This window comes from Pelobates fuscus, chromosome 1 (genome assembly GCF_036172605.1).
Source record: "Pelobates fuscus isolate aPelFus1 chromosome 1, aPelFus1.pri, whole genome shotgun sequence".
Taxonomy (NCBI): Eukaryota; Metazoa; Chordata; class Amphibia; order Anura; family Pelobatidae; genus Pelobates; species Pelobates fuscus.
In genome coordinates this window covers 403,102,325-403,125,318 of record NC_086317.1, presented here as the reverse complement: position 1 = coordinate 403,125,318, position 22,994 = coordinate 403,102,325, and the positions used below count along the sequence as shown (strand labels likewise).

The 22,994-nt window shown below is 40.3% G+C and overlaps 1 protein-coding gene across 1 annotated transcript; it reads left to right on the top strand.

Annotated features, from left to right (window-relative positions):
• The first annotated feature begins 5,014 nt into the window (after positions 1-5,014).
• LOC134569165 (chymotrypsin-like elastase family member 1) lies at positions 5,015-21,758 on the top strand. The gene is made up of 8 exons (XM_063428078.1): positions 5,015-5,091; positions 5,960-6,051; positions 6,511-6,611; positions 16,968-17,093; positions 18,962-19,095; positions 20,309-20,454; positions 21,257-21,406; positions 21,618-21,758. The coding sequence occupies exons 1-8, from the start codon at positions 5,052-5,054 to the stop codon at positions 21,624-21,626; spliced, it is 798 nt and encodes a 265-aa protein (XP_063284148.1). The 5' UTR covers positions 5,015-5,051; the 3' UTR covers positions 21,627-21,758.
• The last annotated feature ends 1,236 nt before the right edge of the window (positions 21,759-22,994 follow it).

The window sequence follows — 22,994 nt, the reverse complement described above, 5'->3', positions numbered from 1 at the left end:
TGTTACTATGTGTCTGTGTGTGTGTGTGTGTGTCTGTATGTCTGTTTCAGTATGTGTGTGTGTCAGTAAGTATGCCAGTATGTGTATGTATGTCAGTTTCAGTATGTGTCTCTGTTAGTATGTATGTGTGTTTGTCAGTATGTTTCCGTATGTCTGTATGCGTCTATCTTTGTGTACGTGTATCTGTGTGCTTTTGTATCAGTGTGTGTATCTGTGTGTGTATTCTGTGTCAATGTCTGAGTGCCTGTGTATCTGTGTGAGTGTCTGTGTGGGTATATATGTGTGTGTGGATCTGTGTGCCAGTGTGTGTATCTGTGTGTCAGCGTATTTGTCTGTGTATACACTACAAACAAATGCACATGTGCATTCAAACACCAACATTTACACACACACTCCATACAAAAACATGCTAATATTCAAACACAACTTGTGTGTGTGTATATATATATACATGGGCATCCGCAGGAATTTTTCGGGGGGGGGGGCATAACTGTAATGACATCCATGCTTGGTCCCTTTTTGACAGTGTCATGAAAGGGAAGGGGCATAGTCATTATCACATAAAGCCAGGATGAATAGCGTTTTCACAACTATAGTGTCAGGAATAAATGTTTATATTCCTGACACTATAGTGTTCCTTTAAGCAAATTGAAGGAACATTCTGGTCACCATAACAACTTCATCTAAATGAAAATGCTATGATGCCAGGAAGCCCCTGGGTGCTCTCTTTCCTTTATGGGGTTAAACTGCTCTCAAGTGGTTTAAACCCAAAGGCTTCCTCCAGCTCCAGATCTCCAGGTCCCTCAATGGTATTCAGCTTCTGAAACGGAGTGTCAGGAAGTGCAGATTGACTTCAGGCATGGGTGCCGCTGAATGGCCAATCAGAAGGGAGCTACTGTAATGGTAAGTAAGCACTTGCTGCTGGGCCCCCACTGTACTTTCCAAGCCACCGGACCACCAGGGAATACTATATCCCCCCTCCCTGGTAAGAAGCAGGGAGGGGGGACTAAAAAAAACAAAAAAACATTTAATTTTTTTTTAAAAAAAGCCCTTCCTTCCCCCATTTTACACAAATTATATACCTACACAACACACACACACTCTCTGCATTATATACACACTGTGACAAGACCAATCTCGCCACATTGCATTGGAAGAGCCTGGTTGCCCGCCTCTTGCCCTGTGACTATGGACCCTGGGAGATTTGGCCCGTTCAATTCAGTATGATAGGAGTTATGTATTTTTGTATGGCATATGAGTTTCAGCGCTAAGTAGATATCCCCCTTCAAAAATAAAAAGGGTGCATTAATATGTAAAAAAAATATATAAAAAATCATATAGATCAGAAAAAAGAAAAAAGAAAAAAATGTCCAAAAGTTCTGTCTATAACAAAGTCCTGAACAAGAGTCCAAATTTCGTGATGGTTTGCAGGGACTCGGTAATGAGTGGAGATACCTTAGAAAAACGGAAACAGGGAAAGATACATAGCGTAATACTGTATCAAAAAATATTTATTGTCCAAAATACAGGATTTTCCAGCTAGCGTTTTCCCTTTGAACACATTACCGACAGCCTACCCGAGTGCACCGGAGAGGAGCTGTCACAGGGAAATACACGAGCCGCTGGGACAGATCTTTTTTCTGCATTACATATCACGATGAGTACTATATTTTATTCTATGTAAGAGTTTTATGTTGGGGGGATCCTTTCTATTTTGTTCCTGTATTTTGGACAATAAATATTTTTTGATACAGTATCACGCTATGTATCTTTCCCTGTTTCCGTTTTTCTAAGGTATCTCCACTCATTACCGAGTCCCTGCAAACCATCACGAAATTTGGACTCTTGTTCAGGACTTTGTTATAGACAGAACTTTTGGACATTTTTTTCTTTTTTCTTTTTTCTGATCTATATGATTTTTTATATATTTTTTTACATATTAATGCACCCTTTTTATTTTTGAAGGGGAATATCTACTTAGCGCTGAAACTCATATGCCAATTTGTTTTTTAGAATCTGGGAGAATTCTTTTCGTTTTAGCAGCTATCATTGTCTGAGTACCAGAAGGTACCATATTCATTGTATTATTTAAGCTATATATTGACTTTTTATACAGGTCCTTTATTTTATTTTCATATTGCGCTCTCTTTTCAAGTATTATTGTATAATGTATTTTTGTATCCTTTTGTGTTTTCCTGGTAACATGTGCTCAATGGAGTCTGCCTCTATCCCTGGATATAATTGGATTATTTCCCTCATTGTTTCCAGGATAGAGTGCTCTGTAAAACCGGTTTGGGCCAGATAGCCATGCTGCCAGCCAGGCCCCAAAATATACTTTACTAACTTCTGAACCCCTGGTCTGATTCATGCAATTTTTTGATATGTTGTTCCCCTGAATGGATTGATTGTGAATATATAATTTATGTGAATGTGATGTATATTTTAGAAGTTATGAATATGCTGTAAAAACTGTATTTTTCTTGCCTGTGATAATTGCATCTTCTTATGTATAAGATAATTGTATCACAGGCAGAGGGGAGGATTTTGTGTGTAAATGCTGGGAGTGTCTTTTGAAATGTACGTGTATGATTGGTTATTTTGTAACACCCTGTGGGTGGTCCTACCTAAGGGAAACTGTCATAAAAGAAGGTTCTTTGTGTGCCATTAAACAGACCACTGCTTGACTCTCAACACGGAGCTCTGTCTCGTTCTTGGGGGGATTTACTGTATGCTGTTAGAGACTGATTGCCAGGAGTGTAAGCTGATTGTCTGCTTTTCCTGTTCATCTGCTAGCAGCTATTCGTAAGGTTCCAGTTCGGGAGTTGGAGTGCTATTTCGTATCCAGTTCGGGTGTTCTGCAGTAGCTGTGCCTGTATCTCTGGAAGGGGAAGATCTTCTAAACGTCGGTTTAACCCCTTGTCTGCTGAAACGGTCCGTTGCACACACACACTATACAAACACACACTCTGCATTATATACACACTACACAAACACACACACTCTGCATTCACTATATATACATACTACACAAACACTCACTGCATTCACTATACACACTACACAAACACACTCTGCATTCATTATATACACACTACACAAATACACACTGCACCCCCATCTCTCACTTACCTAATCTACATACAGACACACACACACATACATACAGAGAAATACAGATACATACAGACAAACACACACACATACAGACATAGACACATACAGACACATACATACAGAGACACACACACATACAGAGACGCACACACATACACACACACATACAGACACATACATACATACTGTATGTATGTGTCTGTATGTGTGTGTGTCTGTATGTATGTGTGTATGTATGTGTCTGTGTGTATGTCTGTTGGGGGTTTGTGTGTCTGTCTGTATGTATGTGTGTGTCTGTAGGCATGTGTGTATGTATGTATGTATATATGTGTCTGTGTGTCTGTCGGGGAGTTATGTGTGTGTCTGTCTGTGTGTGTCTGTTTATGTGTCTGTATGTATGTATGTGTCTGTGTGTATGTATGTGTCTGGGGTGGGGGGCATGGATCAGTAGGGGGGGCACGGATCGGGGGACTAGACTTGGTCTTAGCCAAAAGGACAAGGTCAAGTAGCGATGTCATCATCTTTTTTTGAAAAGCAAATCTGGAATCTGATTAGCTTGGGTGATCTTAGAAGCGTAGAAGTTATTGTATTCCTTTTTTTGCAATAACGTTCATAGGTCAGACTGAATGGGAAAGCAGATATTTTTTTTTTCTACAATAACAAAATACTGGAAATGTTTATTATTGTAGAATAATTTTATATTATTATTATTATTAATAATAATATTACTAGCAGTTTTCATTTAATGTATTCAGTTTTTTATTATGCAATTAATTCCTACTTCATCTTATGTTATCTTTGAAGCAGAATATGTTATCATTATTATTACTAGTAATATTACATAAAATAAAACATTTTTCAGTTTCCAATTAATATTTTAAGATTTCTATTACACAAATCATTCTTTTTTATCTGACTGTGAGTATGTGTATGAAATTGCATTAAAAGTAATATTTTGCTCTCATATTGCATTTATCCTGTATCACACATATGATTAATTTCTATAGAGACCAAAAGTGGAATGAAATTGGTTAAATGAACAAAAAATTTTAACGCATTTCTGGCGAACCAATCAGATGTGTGAACAAATAAGATGATCCGAAACTATTTTCCTGAAAAAAAAATTCAGAACAAACGGAAATATATATTATTGCCTTGCACATGTCTGAGAATCAGAAATTATTCCATTCTAAAACTTTTCAAATAATTTTTCTACAGAAATCACCATTAATCTATGAAAAATGTTGTAACTATAACAATTTGAGGACTAATGCTTTGATTTAATATCGTTAGGTACATTTTACAAATAATCTAGTATTTTTAATATTTTTGGATAAACCTTTTAAAGGATTTAATAGTATGTTTAAATGTTTGTAATATTTTGATGTTATTTAATATATATTGATTTTTTATATATAGCATTTGATTTGATATTTTGATATGTTGAAAAAGATAATTTGAAAGGTTTATCCAAAAATATTAAATAATGTGGGAATCTTTCTAACAAAATTAAAATTAATTGATGCCTAAATAAGAGAAACTTTAGTAAGTAGAAAAAGCTAGCAAGTGAACGGTATATCCAGTTGAAGCTGATACACTAAAAGAAGTGTTTCACAATAATATGATATGGAAAAGGTCAGCTTGTTTTTAAAACAAAAATCTATCTCAACAACCTCTAAATATATATCAGGGCGTTGCTTAATTGTTTCCTGTTTGAGTATTCTTGGAATAACTCTACAAATATACTGAAGGAAAATGTAATAGTAATTGAGAAGATGTAATAGACAATTTGCCACCTGTTAAACTTTTAACATCTGTAACTAGTCCCACTATTGTATGGTTACGAAATGAATGCGGTATATCACTTGCAGAAGTGGTATATAAAGAGAGAGCACAGAGCAGTATTTCTGCACAATTTAATCAGTGGTTCTTCGAAGATGTTGAGACTCCTTGTACTTTCAGCTCTTGTCCTTTCTGGTAAGTCATTATTATGATGTTCACGTTGTAATGGACTTTGTGGGATACTCCTGTTGTACTTTGACAGCCTTCATACAAATGTTTCTCAACAAGTCAGGATCTACCTCTACCTACACTCAGAAAGTCTTCAGACCCCATTATTTTATTTTTTTCCTCTTTTTTTTTTTTTACATTTTATGTTGCAGCCTCACGCTACAATTGTTTGAATTATTTTTTTTAATTTTATATCAATCTACTCTAAATACTCCATAATGACAAAGCAAAAAACACATTCTTGACAGCAAGAATAACAGAAATATCTATCATATTGACACAAAGATCCAGACCCTTTTCTGGGACACTTGAAATTCAGATGCTTCCCATTTCACTGGCTCATGTTTGAAATGTTTTTACACTTTGATTGGAGTCCACATGTGGCAAAATCATCTGACATGATTGGACATGATTCAGCACACACCTGTCTATATAAGGTCTCACTGCTGTAAATGCATTTCAAAGTAAAAACCAAACCACGAGGTCAAAGGAACTGCTTGCAGAGCTAAGATACAGCAAAGATCTGAGAGAGGCTACAAAAAGCTGCATTAAAGGTTCCCAAGAGCACAATGGCCTCCTTAATTCTTAAATGAAATACATTTGGAACAAACAGGACAAGCAAACTTAAGGTTAGAGTAATAAACATTTGACAAATAATTAATGGTAAATATGCCCATTATTACATGTCACTGCCCACAATTTACTGATCTTATTATGATCAGTGTAGAAACCTAGAATGTTTTTGGAAAGAACAGACCCACCTTCAAATATTCCTCAGGTATAGTTATTTAAATTCAGGTGATGATAATATTTGCAATGATTTATACTCTCCTAGGACATTGTGCTGATGACCTCCAGTATTTGGGGAACAGCAATACCCGTGTGGTAGGAGGAACTGATGTTTTCAGAAATTCATGGCCTTGGCAGGTAAGTGTTGTCTTCATTAAATCTCAGTTACTCTTCACAGCAGAGGCTCGGACTGGCAAACCAGGCTAATGTTCCCTAGGCCATTTAGACCATGGACCAAGGCCGACAGGGAGGATCAAAGGATATCCCTGACAAACTCATAGAGAGCTGGTGCTACCTGAGCACTGGCCCAAAAAGGAGCTCCATGGTTAGTGGGGAGATCAAATATTTCCCGCACCTGCCAGCCCTCTATAATGTCGAGGGACCCATGGAGTTTGCACTTTACACCTCCAACTGGTGCAGACAGCATTAATTGCTCCAAAAAGTATATCAGCATGTTGTTGCATATATATATATATATATATATATATATATATATATAAAATTATTATTATTTATGTAAATGCCTTATATATTCATGTTATATATACATTTAATTTGTTTGATCATATTTATGTTGTATCTTTTCCCTTCACTCAGATATCTCTCCAGTTTTATTTAAATGGTGAATGGCTTCACTCGTGCGGAGGTTCCTTGATTCGAGAAAACCGTGTGTTGACCGCTGCTCACTGTGTAGACAGGTAACAGTTTCTGAAAGCAAAGGTGACCTAATACAAAAATATGCTAGCCAAAGTTAGTGGGAACACACTTTTTATTTTCATTTATTACTTCCCTAAATGGCCACCTTTTCTTATTGCGTAATCCATTTTTTCCCAGCTCCTGGTAAAGGCATGGTGCAATTAATAAAAGACAAAACAATGAGTGAGCGCTGGATAACACAGTAGGCAGCAACTTGATAAGGGAATCCCTCTAAAACCCTTAAGGGAGATATAACAAAAAAGAAAAAACAATAAAAGCTGCGCCTAACAACAGTCAAAAAAATATAGTCCAAATAAAATAGATGGATAAAAGGGAGAAAGTCTTATCTAAGAGTGTCCCGTGCAGTCGTCTAGTACGGCAGTATTCAGTCTGCAATAAATGTCCTTGTTTGATTCTTCCTTGTAGATCCACTCAAATATAGGAGACAAAAAGGGTATATACAGGAAGCCGGATAGTGTAGTAAGTTAAAATATAAGTGAATAAAATATATAAAACTTGTGAATGTAAACTCACATTTGAGAGAGCTAAAACCAGCTCAGGTGGAAAGGGCGTTCAGCGGTATGATCCCCGCTTATGGGATATACAGTGGGTATCCTCCGTCTGTGGGAAATTTCCTCCGTTCTTGGTACAATAGGCACTCGGGTACAAAGAAACAACCAATAGTGCACACTGGATAAAAAGCTGATTATAAAATAAAGAAATAAAATGGGTACTCACAAGGGGGGAGCAGAACAGCTGCTCTCTTTTGATAGCGCTGGTGGTATTATCCCCACCTAGGATTACTTGGAGTCCAGAGTGATGATTAAAATGCCAGGTAAAAAGTGGATAAATATGTATTAAAAAAATACAATTAAAAGTAACAAATTATACTTTAATATTTAAAATACATAATATTATAACCATAAACGCGTTTCGCCAATACGGCGTTATCAATATGGGAAAAGAGAACCTAATACCTGGCAGAAAGAGCATTAAATAGCAAATACAATACTTTAAAATTGGCGCCAAAAATTAGGCAACCAATCACAGAGAGAGTAAGAACTAATATAAAAAATCATTTTAGAAACAGTTAAAATCAGTTATGACGTGGTTACAATTTATAATTGCAGCAACAGTGTACTAATAAATATGTAAAACGAACTATTAAACAGAAGAAAATCAAAAACATGTATTGAATATAGCTCGGTCACATGACCGGCATAAACAACCAGGGGGGTATTGGGAAGTGTAGTCGGACGCCGGCGAGCACTGCGCAGCTGCCGGCGTCCTAATAGGAAATCGGCTGGGAAGGGGGCGCGGTCTGAATCACGTCAGCACGCACTCTAACGTGCGGCTGACGTGAAGGGGAGGGACGACGGCTCGCACCAGGCTGCGGCTGTCGACATGGGAGGGAAATTGGGTCTATGACGCGGCGGGTAGTAGCCGTTGTCATAGAAACCGAAAACAAAGTGCCGGTCGGCTCGCACACAGCTGCGGCCGGCTGGAGGGATGGGGAAAGATAAAATAGATGAAATATATATGATAATTGAATAAATATAAATAAAAACACCTCTTGTAAAATACATCATGTCCGATAACCTAAAGCAGTGTGACCAGGCATGATGAGAATAAAAAGGGGAAATACAAAACGGAGTAGAAGATGGCTTAAAGTGGCAGCTATAAAAATCTGATAAAATCCAGAGAGAATACAATATAAATAAAGGGAATAGTAGCAGCAGTGTGAATAATTATAAGAAGTTAAACAAGTCAAAATCAACATTCAGACCATGGGGGGCAAGGGTTTGGAGTGTGTGAACCCACTCCATTTCTTTTTTACCTAAAATCTTTTTAATATTACCACCCCTCCATGGAACAACACATTTTTTTATCCCAATACATTTTAACATTTTAGGGTCTCTGTTATGCATAATAAAGTGTTTGGATACTGAACGATTCAGGTATCCATTTTTGATGTTTCTGCAATGCTCGCTTAAGCGCGTCTTTAGGCACCTTGTGGTCATTCCAACATATTGGAGGCCACAAGGGCACTCAAGCAGATATATAACATTTTTTGTAGAGCAATTAATAAAATCGTTTATTTTAAAAACCTTGTTTGTCCTTTTTGATGTAAATTCAATAACTTTCTGAGGGACATTGGGGTCGGTGGTTCTGCAGACTATGCACATTTTACACTTACAGAAACCTTTAATTTGAGGAAAGAGAGATACTGGTGGGGTCTTTTTAATTTCTTTAGTAAAATTCTTAGTTAAAATTGACTTGAAGTTTTGTGCTCCCCTAAATATGATATTTGGACATTCAGGTATAATTGTATTTAGTATTTCATCTTGTTTCAAAAGGTGCCAGTGTTTTCTTATAACCTTTTTTATATTGTTGCTTTTATTATTAAAATTAAAAATAATTGGTAATGGCATCGTCATATCTGTGGATTTGGGTTTATATTTTAAGAGTTCATTTCTATCTTTTTTTTGGATATCCCTGATGGTATTCTCAAGTTCTATTTTAGGATAGTTTTTCTCAACGAATTTATCTTTTAGTAGATTTGCTTGCATATTGAAATCTGTAATTTCTGAACAATTTCTTCTGAGTCTGAGTATTTGGCTTTTCGGAGCGCTGTCTAACCAGGGTTGGTAATGGCAGCTACTTTTGTCTATAGCAGTGTTTGCACAGACTTTTTTAAAAAACGTCTTTGTATTTAGTTTTCCATTTGTTATAAAGATATTCAGGTCTAAAAAATTAATTTGATCTCTACTGTATTCGTGAGTAAGAATTATACCTCTATTGTTTCTATTCAAATTAGTAATAAAAGAGTTAAGATCATCTTCGGTGCCATCCCAGATAAAAAAAAGGTCGTCAATATATCTAAAATAGGAGACTAGGTTTGCTCTCCAAGCGTGATTGCTAAAAATGGCTTCGGACTCCCAATCTGCCATAAATAAATTTGCGTAGCTGGGAGCAAACCTAGTCCCCATAGCAGTTCCTCTCTTTTGAAGATAAAATGAATTTAAAAACCAAAAATAATTATTTTTTAGAATAATATTAATACCTTCTAAAATGAATTCAATTTGTTTGTCAGCAATTCTCCCTTCATCAATAAGTATATTTCTTACAGCCTGACAGCCAATATCATGGGGTATAATTGTGTACAGTGACTGAACGTCGCATGTCACTAATATAAAATTGGGTTTCCATGTAAAATTGTTTAAAAAGTTTAAAAGAGCCATGGAATCTTGGAGGTAGGATCTCATGAGTCTGACTGCAGGCTGTAAAAGGATATCTATATACTGAGAGAGATTACATAAGAGAGAACCTATGCCGGAGACAATAGGTCTTCCTGGGGGGGAGGTTTCATTTTTATGAATTTTCGGGAGAAAGTATATAACTGGAGTGATAGGGAATTTGTTGTTTAAAAAATTAAATTCGTGTTTACTTAAAATACCTAAAACTACACCATTATTTAAAAATTGTATAAAAGTGTTTTGAATTTGTTTGATAGGGTCGGAGGGGAGTTTCTCGTACACATTCGTATCATTTAATTGTCTATATGCTTCATTTATATACATTTGTGTGGATTGGATGACTATCCCTCCGCCCTTATCAGCATGGTGCAATTAATACCTATATAAAAGTAGTACTGGGATTGAAGGCACTGGGCTTTTTCTTAGAACAGTTTGAATAATGGATCCCAATATTGTCTATCACATGTTTGTTTGCAAACTATGGGGGATACACAAGACACAGAGAATGAAAACTTGAATCCAGAATGCAGAATAATAGAAAATGACATAAAATATGCATGTATAAAACATTTACTTAAATTAAATGATAAATAATAATACTGTACAAATTATCAAAGTTGCAACAGTTTATATGCCTTCAATAAATACCCAATAAAAGAGCAACTGACCCAGTTACTCACTGTGCACTTGATGAATTTGATGCAAGTAATGTCACTCAAACATTTAATGAAAATTCTGCAACATTCCATTCAGGCTATGTATACTGCATCCTTAACTGGCATTTTGAGCAGTTGAGTAGTGATGTACCGAACTGTTCGCTGGCGAATAGTTCCTGGCGAACATAGCGTGTTTGCGTTCGCCACGGTGGGCGAACACATGCGTGGTTCGATCCGCCCCCTATTAGTCAACATTGACTAAACTTTGACCATGTGCCTCACAGTCAGAAGACACATTCCAGTCAATCAGCAGCAGACCCTCCCTTCCAGACCCTCCCACCTCCTGTACAGCATCCATTTTAGATTCATTCTGAAGCTGCATTCTTAGATAGAGGAGGGAAAGTGTAGCTGCTGCTCATTTGATAGGGAAATGTATAGCTAGGCTAGTGTATTCAGTGTCCACTACAGTCCTGAAGGACTCATCTGATCTCTGCTGTAAGGACAGCACCCCAAAAAGCCCTTTTAAGGGCTAGAACATCAGTCTGCTTTTTTTGTGTGTAATCTAATTGCAGTTGCCTGCCAGCTTCTGTGTCACGCTCACAGTGGATACTGTGCCCACTTGCCCAGTGCCACCACTCATATCTGGTGTCACAATAGCTTGCATTTAAAAACCCAAATTTTTTTTTCACTGTAATAGATTAATTAGCAGTTAGTTGTCTGCAAGCGTCTGTGTGTCAGGCCAACAGCGTGTACTCTGCCAGTGCACAGTGCCACTCATATCTGGTGGCACAATAGCATGCATTTAAAAATCCCCAAACTTTTTTCACTGTAATTGAAGAGCTGTGATTGAAGAGCAGTTAGTTGTCTGCAAGCGTCTGTGTGTCAGGCTCACAGTGGATACTGTGCCCACTTGCCCAGTGTCACCACTCATATCTGGTGTCACAATAGCTTGCATTTAAAAACAAAAAAAATGTTTTCACTGTAATAGATTAATTAGCAGTTAGTTGTCTGCAAGCGTCTGTGTGTCAGGCTCACAGTGGATACTGTGAGCCTGACACAGTGCCACCAGTCATATCTGGTGTCACAATAGCTTGCATTTAAAAAACATTTTTTTTTTCACTGTAATAGATTAATTAGCAGTTAGTTGTCTGCAAGCGTCTGTGTGTCAGGCCAACAGTGTGTACTCTGCCAGTGCACAGTGCCACTCATATCTGGTGGCACAATAGCGTGCATTTAAAAACCGCAAAACTTTTTTTTCACTGTAATAGATTGAATAGCAGTTAGTTGTCTGCAAGCGTCTGTGTGTCAGGCTCACAGTGGATACTGTGCCCACTTGTCCAGTGCCACCACTCATATCTGGTGTCACAATAGCTTGCATTTAAAAACAAAAAACATTTTTTCACTGTAATAGATTAATTAGCTGTTAGTTGTCTGCAAGCGTCTGTGTGTCAGGCCAACAGCGTGTACTCTGCCAACCTCTGCCAGTGCACATTGCCACTCATATCTGGTGTCACAACAGCGTGCATTTAAAAACAAAAAGCTTTTTTTCACTGTTATAGATTGAATAGCAGTTAGGTGTCTGCAAGCGTCTGTGTGTCAGGCCAACAGCGTGTACTCTGCCAGTGCACAATGCCACTCATATCTGGTGGCACAATAGCGTGCATTTAAAAACAAAAAATGTTTTTTCACTGTAATAGATTAATTAGTAGTTAGTTGTCTGCAAGCGTCTGTGTGTCAGGCCAACAGCGTGTACTCTGCCAGTGCACAGTGCCACTCATATCTGGTGGCACAATAGCGTGCATTTAAAAATCCCCAAACTTTTTTTCACTGTAATAGATTGAAGAGCAGTTAGTTGTCTGCAAGCATCTGTGTGTCAGGCAAACAGTGTGTACTCTGCCATCCTCTGCCAGTGCACATTCACACTCATATCTGGTGTCACAATAGCGTGCTTATAAAAACAAAAAACGTTTTTCACTGTTATAGATTGACTAGCAGTTAGTTGTCTGCAAGCGTCTGGCACATCACAAACGCCTATGGGATCAACACATGAGTACAAGCAGCACACAAACTCAAAGCCGCCATCCTCCTCCTGGTCCAGCATCTTCAGCCACGTCAACCACTGCTGTCCTCCTTGCCCCCTCTCAACCATCCGCCACTCCGTCTCTCGCATTGAGCAGTTCCCGCTCATCTGCCCACAGTCAGGTGTCTGTCAAGGACATGTTTGAACATAAGAAGCCATTGTCAGAAAGTCACCCCCTTGCCCAGCGTCTGACAGCTGGCTTGTCTGAACTATTAGCCCACCAGCTTTTACCATACAAGCTGGTGGAGTCTGAGGCGTTCTAAAAATTTGTGGCTATTGAGATACCGCAGTGGAAGGTACCCGGACGAAATTTCATTGCACAAAAGGCAATCCCCAACCTGTACTCGATTGTGCAAAAGGAAGTAATGGCATGTCTGGTACACAGTGTTGGGGCAAGGGTCCATCTGACCACTGATACCTGGTCTGCAAAGCATGGTCAGAGCAGGTATATCACCTACACTGCACATTGGGTAAACCTGCTGATGGCTGCCAAGCGTGGCTCTGCACCACGACTTGCAGGCAGGCCTTCTGCCACCTCCTCTACTCCTCCTACTCCATCCTCTTCCATAACCTCCTCGGCTGAGTCCTCTTCTGCTGCTGCGTCTTGCTCCACATCAACGGCACCCCCCCAGTTCCCCAGGTACTATTCCACATCCCGGATACGGCAGTGTCACGCCGTCTTGGGTTTGACTTGATTGAAAGCAGAGAGTCACACCGGACAAGCACTCCTGTCCATCCTGAACGCACAGGTGGAAAAGTGGCTGATTCCGCAGCAACTGGATATCGGCAAAGTGGTTTGTGACAATGGAACAAATTTGTTGGCGGCATTGAAGTTGGGCAAGTTGACACATGTGCCGTGCATGGCCCATGTGTGTAATCTGATCGTACAATGCTTTGTGCATAAGTACACAGGCTTACAGGACGTCCTGAAGCAGGCCAGGAAGGTGTGTGGCCATTTCAGGCGTTCCTACACGGCCATGGCGCACTTTGCAGATATCCAGCGGCGAAACAACATGCCAGTGAGGCGCTTGATTTGCGACAGCCCGACACGTTGGAATTCAACACTCCTAATGTTCGACCACCTGCTCCAACAAGAAAAAGCCGTTAATAAATATTTGTATGACCAGGGTGCTAGGACAGCCTCTGGGGAGCTGGGAATTTTTTTACCACGTTACTGGACGCTCATGCGCAATGCCTGCTGGCTCAGGCGTCCTTTTGAGGAGGTGGCAAACCTAGTCAGTCGCACCGAAGGCACCATCAGCGACATCATACCATTTGTTTTCTTCCTGGAGCGTGCCCTGCGAAGAGTGCTGGATCAGGCCATAGATGAGCGTGAAGAGGAAGAGGAAGAGTTGTGGTCACCATCACCACCAGAAACAGCCTTATCAGCATCGCTTGCTGGACCTGCGGCAACGCTGGAAGAGGATTGTGAGGAAGAGGAGTCAGAGGAGGAATGTGGCTTTGAGGAGAGGGAGGAGGAAAACCAACCAAAACAGGCATTCCAGGGTGCTCGTTGTCATCTATCTGGTACCCATGGTGTTGTACGTGGCTGGGGGGAAGAACATACCTTCATTGAGATCACTGAGGAGGAGGAACGGGAAATGAGTAGCTCGGCATCCAACCTTGTGCAAATGGGGTCTTTCATGCTGTCGTGCCTGTTGAGGGACCCTCGTATAAAAAGGCAGAAGGAGAACGACCTGTACTGGGTGTCCACGCTACTAGACCTCCAGTATAAGCAGAAAGTAGCTGAAATGTTACCAAATTACAACAAGTCGGAAAGGATGCAGCATTTGCAAAATAAATTAAAAAGTATGCTTTACACAGCGTATAAGGGTGATGTCACAGCACAACGGGAATCTAACAGGGGAAGAGGTGAAAGTAATCCTCCTCCTCCCACGACCACGCCGACAAGGACAGGACGCTTTAAAGACGTGTTGTTGATGGAGGACATGCAGAGCTTTTTAAGTCCTATGCATCGCCACAGCCCTTCGGGATCCACCCTCAGAGAACGACTCGACCGACAGGTAGCAGACTACCTCGCCTTAACTGCAGATATCGACACTCTGAGGAGCGATGAACCCCTTGACTACTGGGTGTGCAGGCTTGACCTGTGGCCTGAGCTATCCCAATTTGCGATAGAACTTCTGGCCTGCCCCGCTTCAAGTGTCCTGTCAGAAAGGACCTTCAGTGCAGCAGGAGGTATTGTCACTGACAAGAGAAGTCGCCTAGGTCAAAAAAGTCTAGATTACCTCACCTTTATTAAGATGAATGAGGGATGGATCCCGAAGGTACTGACAGTGGGCGATACATTCGACTAAAAAAGGCCTGATGAGATGAGCTGCCTTGGGCTAAAAATGGTGACCCTATGTAGGAGGAACAGTCCCTATTCTGCTCTGTGTCAGTGTGTATCAGGGTCCCTGAGGACAGGTGTCAATCCATATCGGCCAAGTGACCCTATGTAGGGGGAATAGTCCCTATTCTGCTCTGTGTCAGTGTGTATCAGGGATCATTAGGATAGGTGACAATCCATATCTGCCAAGTGACCCTATGTATGGGGAACAGTCCCTATTCTGCTCTGTGTCATTGTGTATCAAGGTCCCTGAGGACAGGTGTCAATCCATATCTGCCAAGTGACCCTATGTAGGAGGAACAGTCCCTATTCTGCTCTGTGTCAGTGTGTATCAGGGTCCCTGAGGACAGGTGTTAATCCATATCTGCCAATTGACCCTATGTAGGGGGAACAGTCCCTATTCTGCTCTGTGTCAGTGTGTATCAGGGTCTCTGAGGACAGGTGTCAATCCATATGTCAAGGTGTCAACATGTCATATGTCAGGTGTCAATCCATATCCATTGTGATTTAGGAATGTTAGGTGATGTATGCCCTTTATGGATTAAAACCAGACTCTGCATCAACTGTGTAATTTTCCATGGGAGTTTTGCCATGGATCCCCCTCCGGCATGCCACAGTCCAGGTGTTAGTCCCCTTGAAACAACTTTTCCATCACTATTGTGGCCAGAAAGAGTCCCTGTGGGTTTTAAAATTCGCCTGCCCATTGAAGTCTATGGCGGTTCGCCCGGTTCGCCGGTTCGCGAACGTTTGCATAAGTTTGCGTTCGCCGTTCACGAACAGAAAATGTTATGTTCGTGACATCACTACAGTTGAGCAGAGCACTAGAACCTGGATGCTGGTGATAATACATAAAAAATTGAGCAGTTCTTCTTATGTATGTTTCAATACCCTTTTAATTGCAGCATTGTGGTGCACAAGGCAGACTTAAAGAGGATTTGTCACTTCCATAGAAGTTACAGTTCTTTGTATCTTTAAAGGGAATCTCCAGTGCCAGGAAAACAATCTGTTTTCCTGGCACTGCAGGTTCCCTCTCCCTCCCACCCCCCAATCACCGGTTACTGAAGGGGTGAAAACACCTTCAGTCACTTACCTGAGGCAGCGGCGATGTCCCTCGTCGCTGTCTCCTCCTCCGCGTCGCTCCTCCTACTGTCTCCGTCGGCCGGTGGGCGAGACTGATCCCGCCCACCGGCCGGGGCCCACCGACCGGCGACGCTGGAGGTCCTCACACAGCGTGCTAGAAATAAGGAAGTGCCCTCTAGTGGCTGTGTAGTAGACAGACACTAGAGGTGGAGTTAACCCTGCAAGGTAATTATTGCAGTTTATAATAAACTGCAATAATTACACTTGAGGGTTAGGAGTAGTGGGAGTTGGCACCCAGACCACTCCAATGAGCAGGAGTGGTCTGGGTGCCTGGAGTGTCCCTTTAACCCAGTAAACACAATTTCAGCGTTTCCATTTACTGGAGTGAATTACACAGCTGAGGTGATTAAAGGATTGGTTTACCTCCATGTTCTTCTGTATTGTGATGACTTTGCCATGTCATGACCATGTCCATCCTTGCTTGGACATCTAATGGAGAAATGCCAAACATGTGCATGAACAGATGGAATATTTTCCATTAGTGTTGTACTATAGCTTAAACCATGAAGACATTATTCACAGTAATGTCACTTAGAAGAAGAAGTAAAAGAAAATAAATGCTGGGTGGGGTGCAGTCAAGAACACCAGCTGTCAACCTGTTCCCTCAACCTACAGACCAGATGTGGGATTTTCCCTGAACAGAGTAACTTTAGACCAGGGGTGCCCAATAGGTAGATCCCCAGATGTTGTAAAACTACAACTCCCTTGATGCTTTGCATTCCTTTAGAATGACAAAGCATCATGGAAGCTGCAGTTTTTAAACATCTGGGGATCTACCTATTGGGCACCCCTGATTTAGACCATTCAGTTTATATAGTCATTCTCTAGATAATTACCTTGAAAAATTATGTATTTTGTTTCTCCCATTTGTACAGAGGTGGATCCTACCGTGTGGTTCTTGGAGAGCATGACCGCACAGTATATGAAGGAACTGAGCAAATCATCTCTGTATCCAAGGTTGTGCTACACGCTAAGTGGAACCCTGCCGATGTAGTAGCTGGGTGAGTACTGAAATTAATAACAACGTTTTTAGCCAGTCCTAAATAACAGTAAAAACAGATTCAATTAAAAAAAAAAGTTTCTCGCATATTTAAAGTTGATAATAGCCAACTTAATTTAGATGTAATAAAAAAAACAACAACAACACATTTGGAGGAGGAACACAATAGGGATATTATATATATATATATATATATATATATATATATATATATATATATATATATATATATATATACACACATATTATTTGTATTAATTTTTGTAAGGGTTTCTGCTTTTTTATTATTATTTATTTTTTGTATTTTTGCAGTACATTAGATTATAACAGGCAGGCTTGAGGTACCCTAACGGCAATCCTCAGGCATAGCATCACACATTTCACCTTGGGCAGTAGAGCGGACATACACAATTTAATAGGAACAAGAATTGGGAAAACACAAGAAAAACAGAACATTTCGCATGGGTACATTCTGTTAATATACTGATGTGTAGCTAGAAACATCATTAAATAACATGCTAGGTTAGGCTTGTTTGTCACTAGAACTGTCATAAAATAACAAGCAAAATAGACTGCAGTGTAGCTAGAGACGTCATGAAATAACATTCTAGGATAGGCTTATGTGTCGCTAGAAATGCCATGGCATAACATACTAGGTATACTGTGCTAGGTAAGACGTACGAGTTAGGTTTACCACTGTGTCACCCCACTCTAGAGCCTTTATTTTCAGCTTCAAGGGTAACCCCATTTGTGTTGCCCCGTCCCCCTCAGCACTTCCGATGGTATAACGAGAGAAAAAGAAAAAAAAAAAACATGGCTAGCTATAGCTAAGCACATGACTAGGAATAATGGTACCGGGTTATAAGGTGATGGTAATCGCCTTTTAGCAGACTGCAGGACACAGTTGCCTGCATCAGTCAATGCCAGTACTCGGAGGTCGGTAGGGACACCCATGGAGTGTTGACACACAGGCATAGAGAGGGGCTTCCCTGCTGCTCCAGGCCGTGATGAGGGCCTGCATCATGGTTCCATGGACTTGGGACCTCATGGCAGAGTCCAGGTCCTTCCCGTAATGGGAGTAGCTGCCGCTCCTGGTGTTGCTTCGCCACCTGCGGCACTGGGGCTTCAGCCTCTGTGGGTGATGCCGGGGGAGTGTTCCCCGTTTGACTCTCAGCCTGGATGGACCTTTGAAAGTTGTCGTACGCTGGTGCTTAATCGGTGTGCCCGGAAGGGGTCTGCTGACACCCTGTTCTCCTCCACCATGCTCCTTCCCTCTGCTCCGAGCCGTCTCCAACAGAAGGTGAGCCTCTAATTGTGCCCAGAAGCGGTTGAAGGCTACATCGATGCGTTGCGTAAGGCTGTCTGTTGTGTGCAGGGGGGCTGGTGCAGGATGCAGGAGCTCGCGCTCAATGTGCTTGGTCCAATTTTGGAAGCTTGTGCTGCAGTCGGGACTCATACTGAGCAGGCTACTGATAGTCTAGCAGGGCATAAGGAGTGGATTAGATAACCCCCGCCGGTCCATAGTGGGGGTAGCGGTAGATGGCGACCACCCGTTCGTGTTGTGAGCCAGGAGAGCGGCCGTCTCTCCACGGCTCTCACACGAGTACGCCACAAGCCTCATGGCGGGCATTTCAGCGATGGAGGCACTGGGGATAGGTACCCCTAGGTGCAGCGTCGTCTCGCAGACAAGATGATTGCTGGCAGTATGCATTACAGATAAGTAGACTGGAAATAGTCCCCAATAATCAAGTCCAGACATGGGAGCTGTTGCTGGACACGTCCGATCCCCATGACAGTCAAGCTCCGCCCCTCATTTCTGCTTTTTTATATACGTATTCTTTCTATGTATGATTTCTCCTTTCTTTACAGGTATGATATTGCAATCCTTCATCTAGCCTCCAACGCCATCCTGGACAGCACCGTACAGCTGGCAAAGCTGCCCAGTGAAGGAGACGTCACTAACACTAATGAATGCATTATAACTGGATGGGGCAGATTGAGCAGTAAGTTAGCTAAAAAGGGCTACTAAACTGGTTCATGGATTGCAGGGCAAAACTTACGAGTAAAGGTTAAAGGTTTTTAACATGTATAGCTTGGAGCAAAGGCAAGACAGGGGGAATATGATAAAAAATATGGAGTTTAAGCATGCGTGGGATAGGCATAAGGCTGTCCTACATATAAAACACTAGATTGGGCTGAAAATTGAGCAGACTAGATGGGCTGAATGGCTCTTATCTGCCGTCATATTTTATATTCTCTATGTTTATGTTAAGTCTTGTTAGCACTCATCAGAGCTGTTTTGTCAGCATGAGGTAACCTACAAAATATTAGGCAGGTGGTTTTAATGTTGTGGCTGATCAGTGTATAAAGATGATAAGTAAAGGCTCATTCTCATGAAAAGAGCCCTAAAACATCTGTTAGAATATGTAACACAGTGGTGACTCTCTAGGGGATATTATTCCTTAGTCATCACTTTCACAAGGCTCCAGACAGGAAAAGTATGGTAAATAAACATTATTGTGTTTTAATATCAAATATACCCTACTATAACAATAAAAGCAGCTTTAGCTCCCTGAGCCAAATGTACACGTGATCAAAACAAAACCTGGAATTTGACTACATGTCTGTTCAACCGTAATTCACTTCTTTTATATTAGGTGCACCCACACTTATTATATATCATTTTATTCAGGGGAAAAGGAGTTTTCATTTAACATCAAATATTTAGGTATGAAACATAATTTAATATGAATAAAATATAAAAAAAAAATGGGAATGGGAAAAATAAGAATTTAAAAATAAATGTTTAGTTCTACGTGACATTCTAACTGTGACTGTCATAATACTGTTTGCTTTTACTGCAATAAAATACACATATTTGTATTCAGCAAAGTCTCACATGTAAAACAGTACCCCCTATGTACAGGTTTTATGGGGTTTTGGGAAGTTACAGGGTCAAATATAGCATGTTAAATTTTTCAGCTTTTTCACATTGAAATGTTTTTATATTCATATACTATTACTTGCTATTAACTAGATTCTAATACTAAGACTATAACATCAATTTGATTGATTATGCAAATTATCAAAATAAACCCTGCAAATAATTATTATTTTTTTGTCTTTATCATATCATAATATAACACACTCTGTAACACCACAACGTCCTTATTTCCTGTTAACTGTGTGAAACAATAACATTTATTTTCTTTACAGCCGGGGGACCCTTGGCCATCATTCTCCAGCAGGCCAGTTTGCCTATAGTAGACTACCCAACATGCAACAGCAGCTCTTATTGGAATAATGTACTCAACTCCTCGATGTTGTGTGCTGGTGGTGATGGAATTCATGACGCATGCAATGTAAGATGAATATATTGTAAAATAGATAAATGAATTAATAATCTCCTCTCTTCAAAGAGATGTAAGGTGATGCGTCAACAATGCAAAAAGGAAAAAAAAAGATTTAAAAACTCTAAAAGCAACAAAGCATTTAGGGGAAGGGGGGCACAAAAACCTTACATAGAATTCAACCTACTTGATGATCACTACACAGCTCAGAATTTTTTACTTTTCTTAAATCTGAAATGACTTTAAATATGACAATTTATGGTTCCATTAATGTCTGATAGTTTTCACTCATTTATTCAATAAATTATGTTTCAACTTGTTTTTGTAATTAAAATAATCTGTATTTCCAACATTGTCTCTGCAATTTTCTGGGCATCCCTTAAAAGCTTAAACAAGAAGTTTACCATAGCACCCCATCACAGTGATGTGCTCAGCCAATCCAATTCTGCCCCAAGCGGAACAATTGTGGAGACTAATGTACGTGCGCCAATCAGCATCTCTTCATGCAGAGTGTGAAGACACAAAACATTGGTTCCTCAAAGATTGCAGGATTGCAGAAGGAAGCACCTGTTGTACCTGTCTGAGTGAAAGCCACTAGACAGCTACTAGAGGTCACCTTAGAACGCAATATAAACACTGCCTTTTCTCAGAAGCGTCAGTGTTTCCATAGCTGTGCCCGCAGGGAAAGTCTCATTGCACTAGAACCACTACATGAAGCTAGTGCTTAGAGTGTCCCTTTAAGAAACTATTCTTCATCATGACTGTATGTCATTTCTTTATGTTCAACTACTTTATTTTAATTTTTTATTTACAGTCAGATTCAGGTGGACCCCTCAACTGTGTCGTCAATGGAGTTTACGAAGTTCATGGTGTAACTAGCTTTGGATCGTCTTCAGGTTGCAACACATATCTCAAACCTACTATCTTCACCAGAGTTTCTACTTTTATTTCCTGGATCAATGCTGTGAGTACTTGTTCTATCTTGTTATATGTTCAACAAAGGCTTTCTTTGTCCTTTCTCTATCAAAACAACATCTAAATGAATCCAGCATTTATTACTGCTCACTTTACTGTGTTTATACTAACTGCATGACCTGTAGCATCCACTGTAGAAGACATTAGTGGTACAACATGTATTTTATTTGACTGATAAATATGTTTACTTTCTATTTCAGAATCTCTAAACCAGTTGCAGCTGAAATTCTGTTAAGAAACACTATTGACACATTGATGTTGTGAATTTTTAACAATGCAGATGGAATTCTTTTTTTTTTTTTTTGCAACCCACATTCTAATAAAGATTATTCTTGAATGATTTTGTTTTGTTTTAGCTTTCTCTCTATAGTCTATATTTTAAATTCGTTATTTTTATTGTGCATGGGATTTACAGCAGTGCTTGCATAGCCACAACAGCTTCCACAAGCGCAATAGTATTTGAACATAGGTACGTTATGCGTTAAACTAGCACATTTTTACATTTAGTGGTTTGTATAATGGGATTGTGTTAAAGAATCTCCAGTGGGAGATTTGCGTTATGTTTATAGATCTTATATGTTAGTCAGGTATGCCTAGATTGGGTGGGTGTGTAGTGTTGGTTTGTCTGAGAGAGTCTAGGCATGTGCTTAGGGGGTTTAAGCTGTTCGTCAGCTTACGTTTGGTTGGTGGAGGCTGAGGGGCCCCTGTATAGGCGCTACGTATTGGTTCCATAGGGGGTGTGGATCATTCCTTAGGGGTTTGGAGGAGTTGTGCGTATAGATTCGCTATGTGTGGAGCGCTACGTACATCTGGCTGAGCAGGCTCATACGCAGCCAACTGTTAGGGATTGTCGACTAGCATAGACCCCACTGTGTCAGAGGGAGGGAGGGGGGGGAGGGGGGGTGCTTGGACCCACTGGAGTCACATGAGCTCTTATTAGTGTAGGGAGGAGGATGCTGCAGCTGTGAGGGACAGATTAGGAAATAATTCTGTTGTTGAATCTGCAAACTACAGCAATTATTTTTGTGGGTGCTACTACATTTTTGTACCCTGCCCTGCAACTGCATGTTTGCCAGGCACATTACATTAATCCTGTTCTGGTAGCTCAGTGGGCAACATCTAGGCATTTGTAAATACTGCTGTGACATTGCAGTTTGACATTTTTTTGGTGCTAAAAAGTAAATTTGGGGCGTGCACTTCATATCTGAGAGTCAAATAGAACCGTCAAATACTGTGGTTACATCGCAGTTTTACCAATTCACATTTTTCTTGTGCTAAAAAGTAAATTTGGGGTGTGCACTTCACATCTGAAAGTCAAATACAACCGCCAAGTACTGTTGTTACATCGCAGTTTGACCAATTCATATTTTTTTGGTGTTAAAAAGTACATTTGGGGCATGCACTTCATATCTGAGAGTCAAATAGAACCGTCAAATACTGTGGTTACATCGCACTTTGAAAAATTCAAATTTTTTTGGTGCTAAATAGTACATTTGCGGCCTGCGGTGCATTTCTTGCAGTCCAATAAAACTGTTAAACACTACTGTTACATTGTTGGTTTTAAAAAATCACACTTT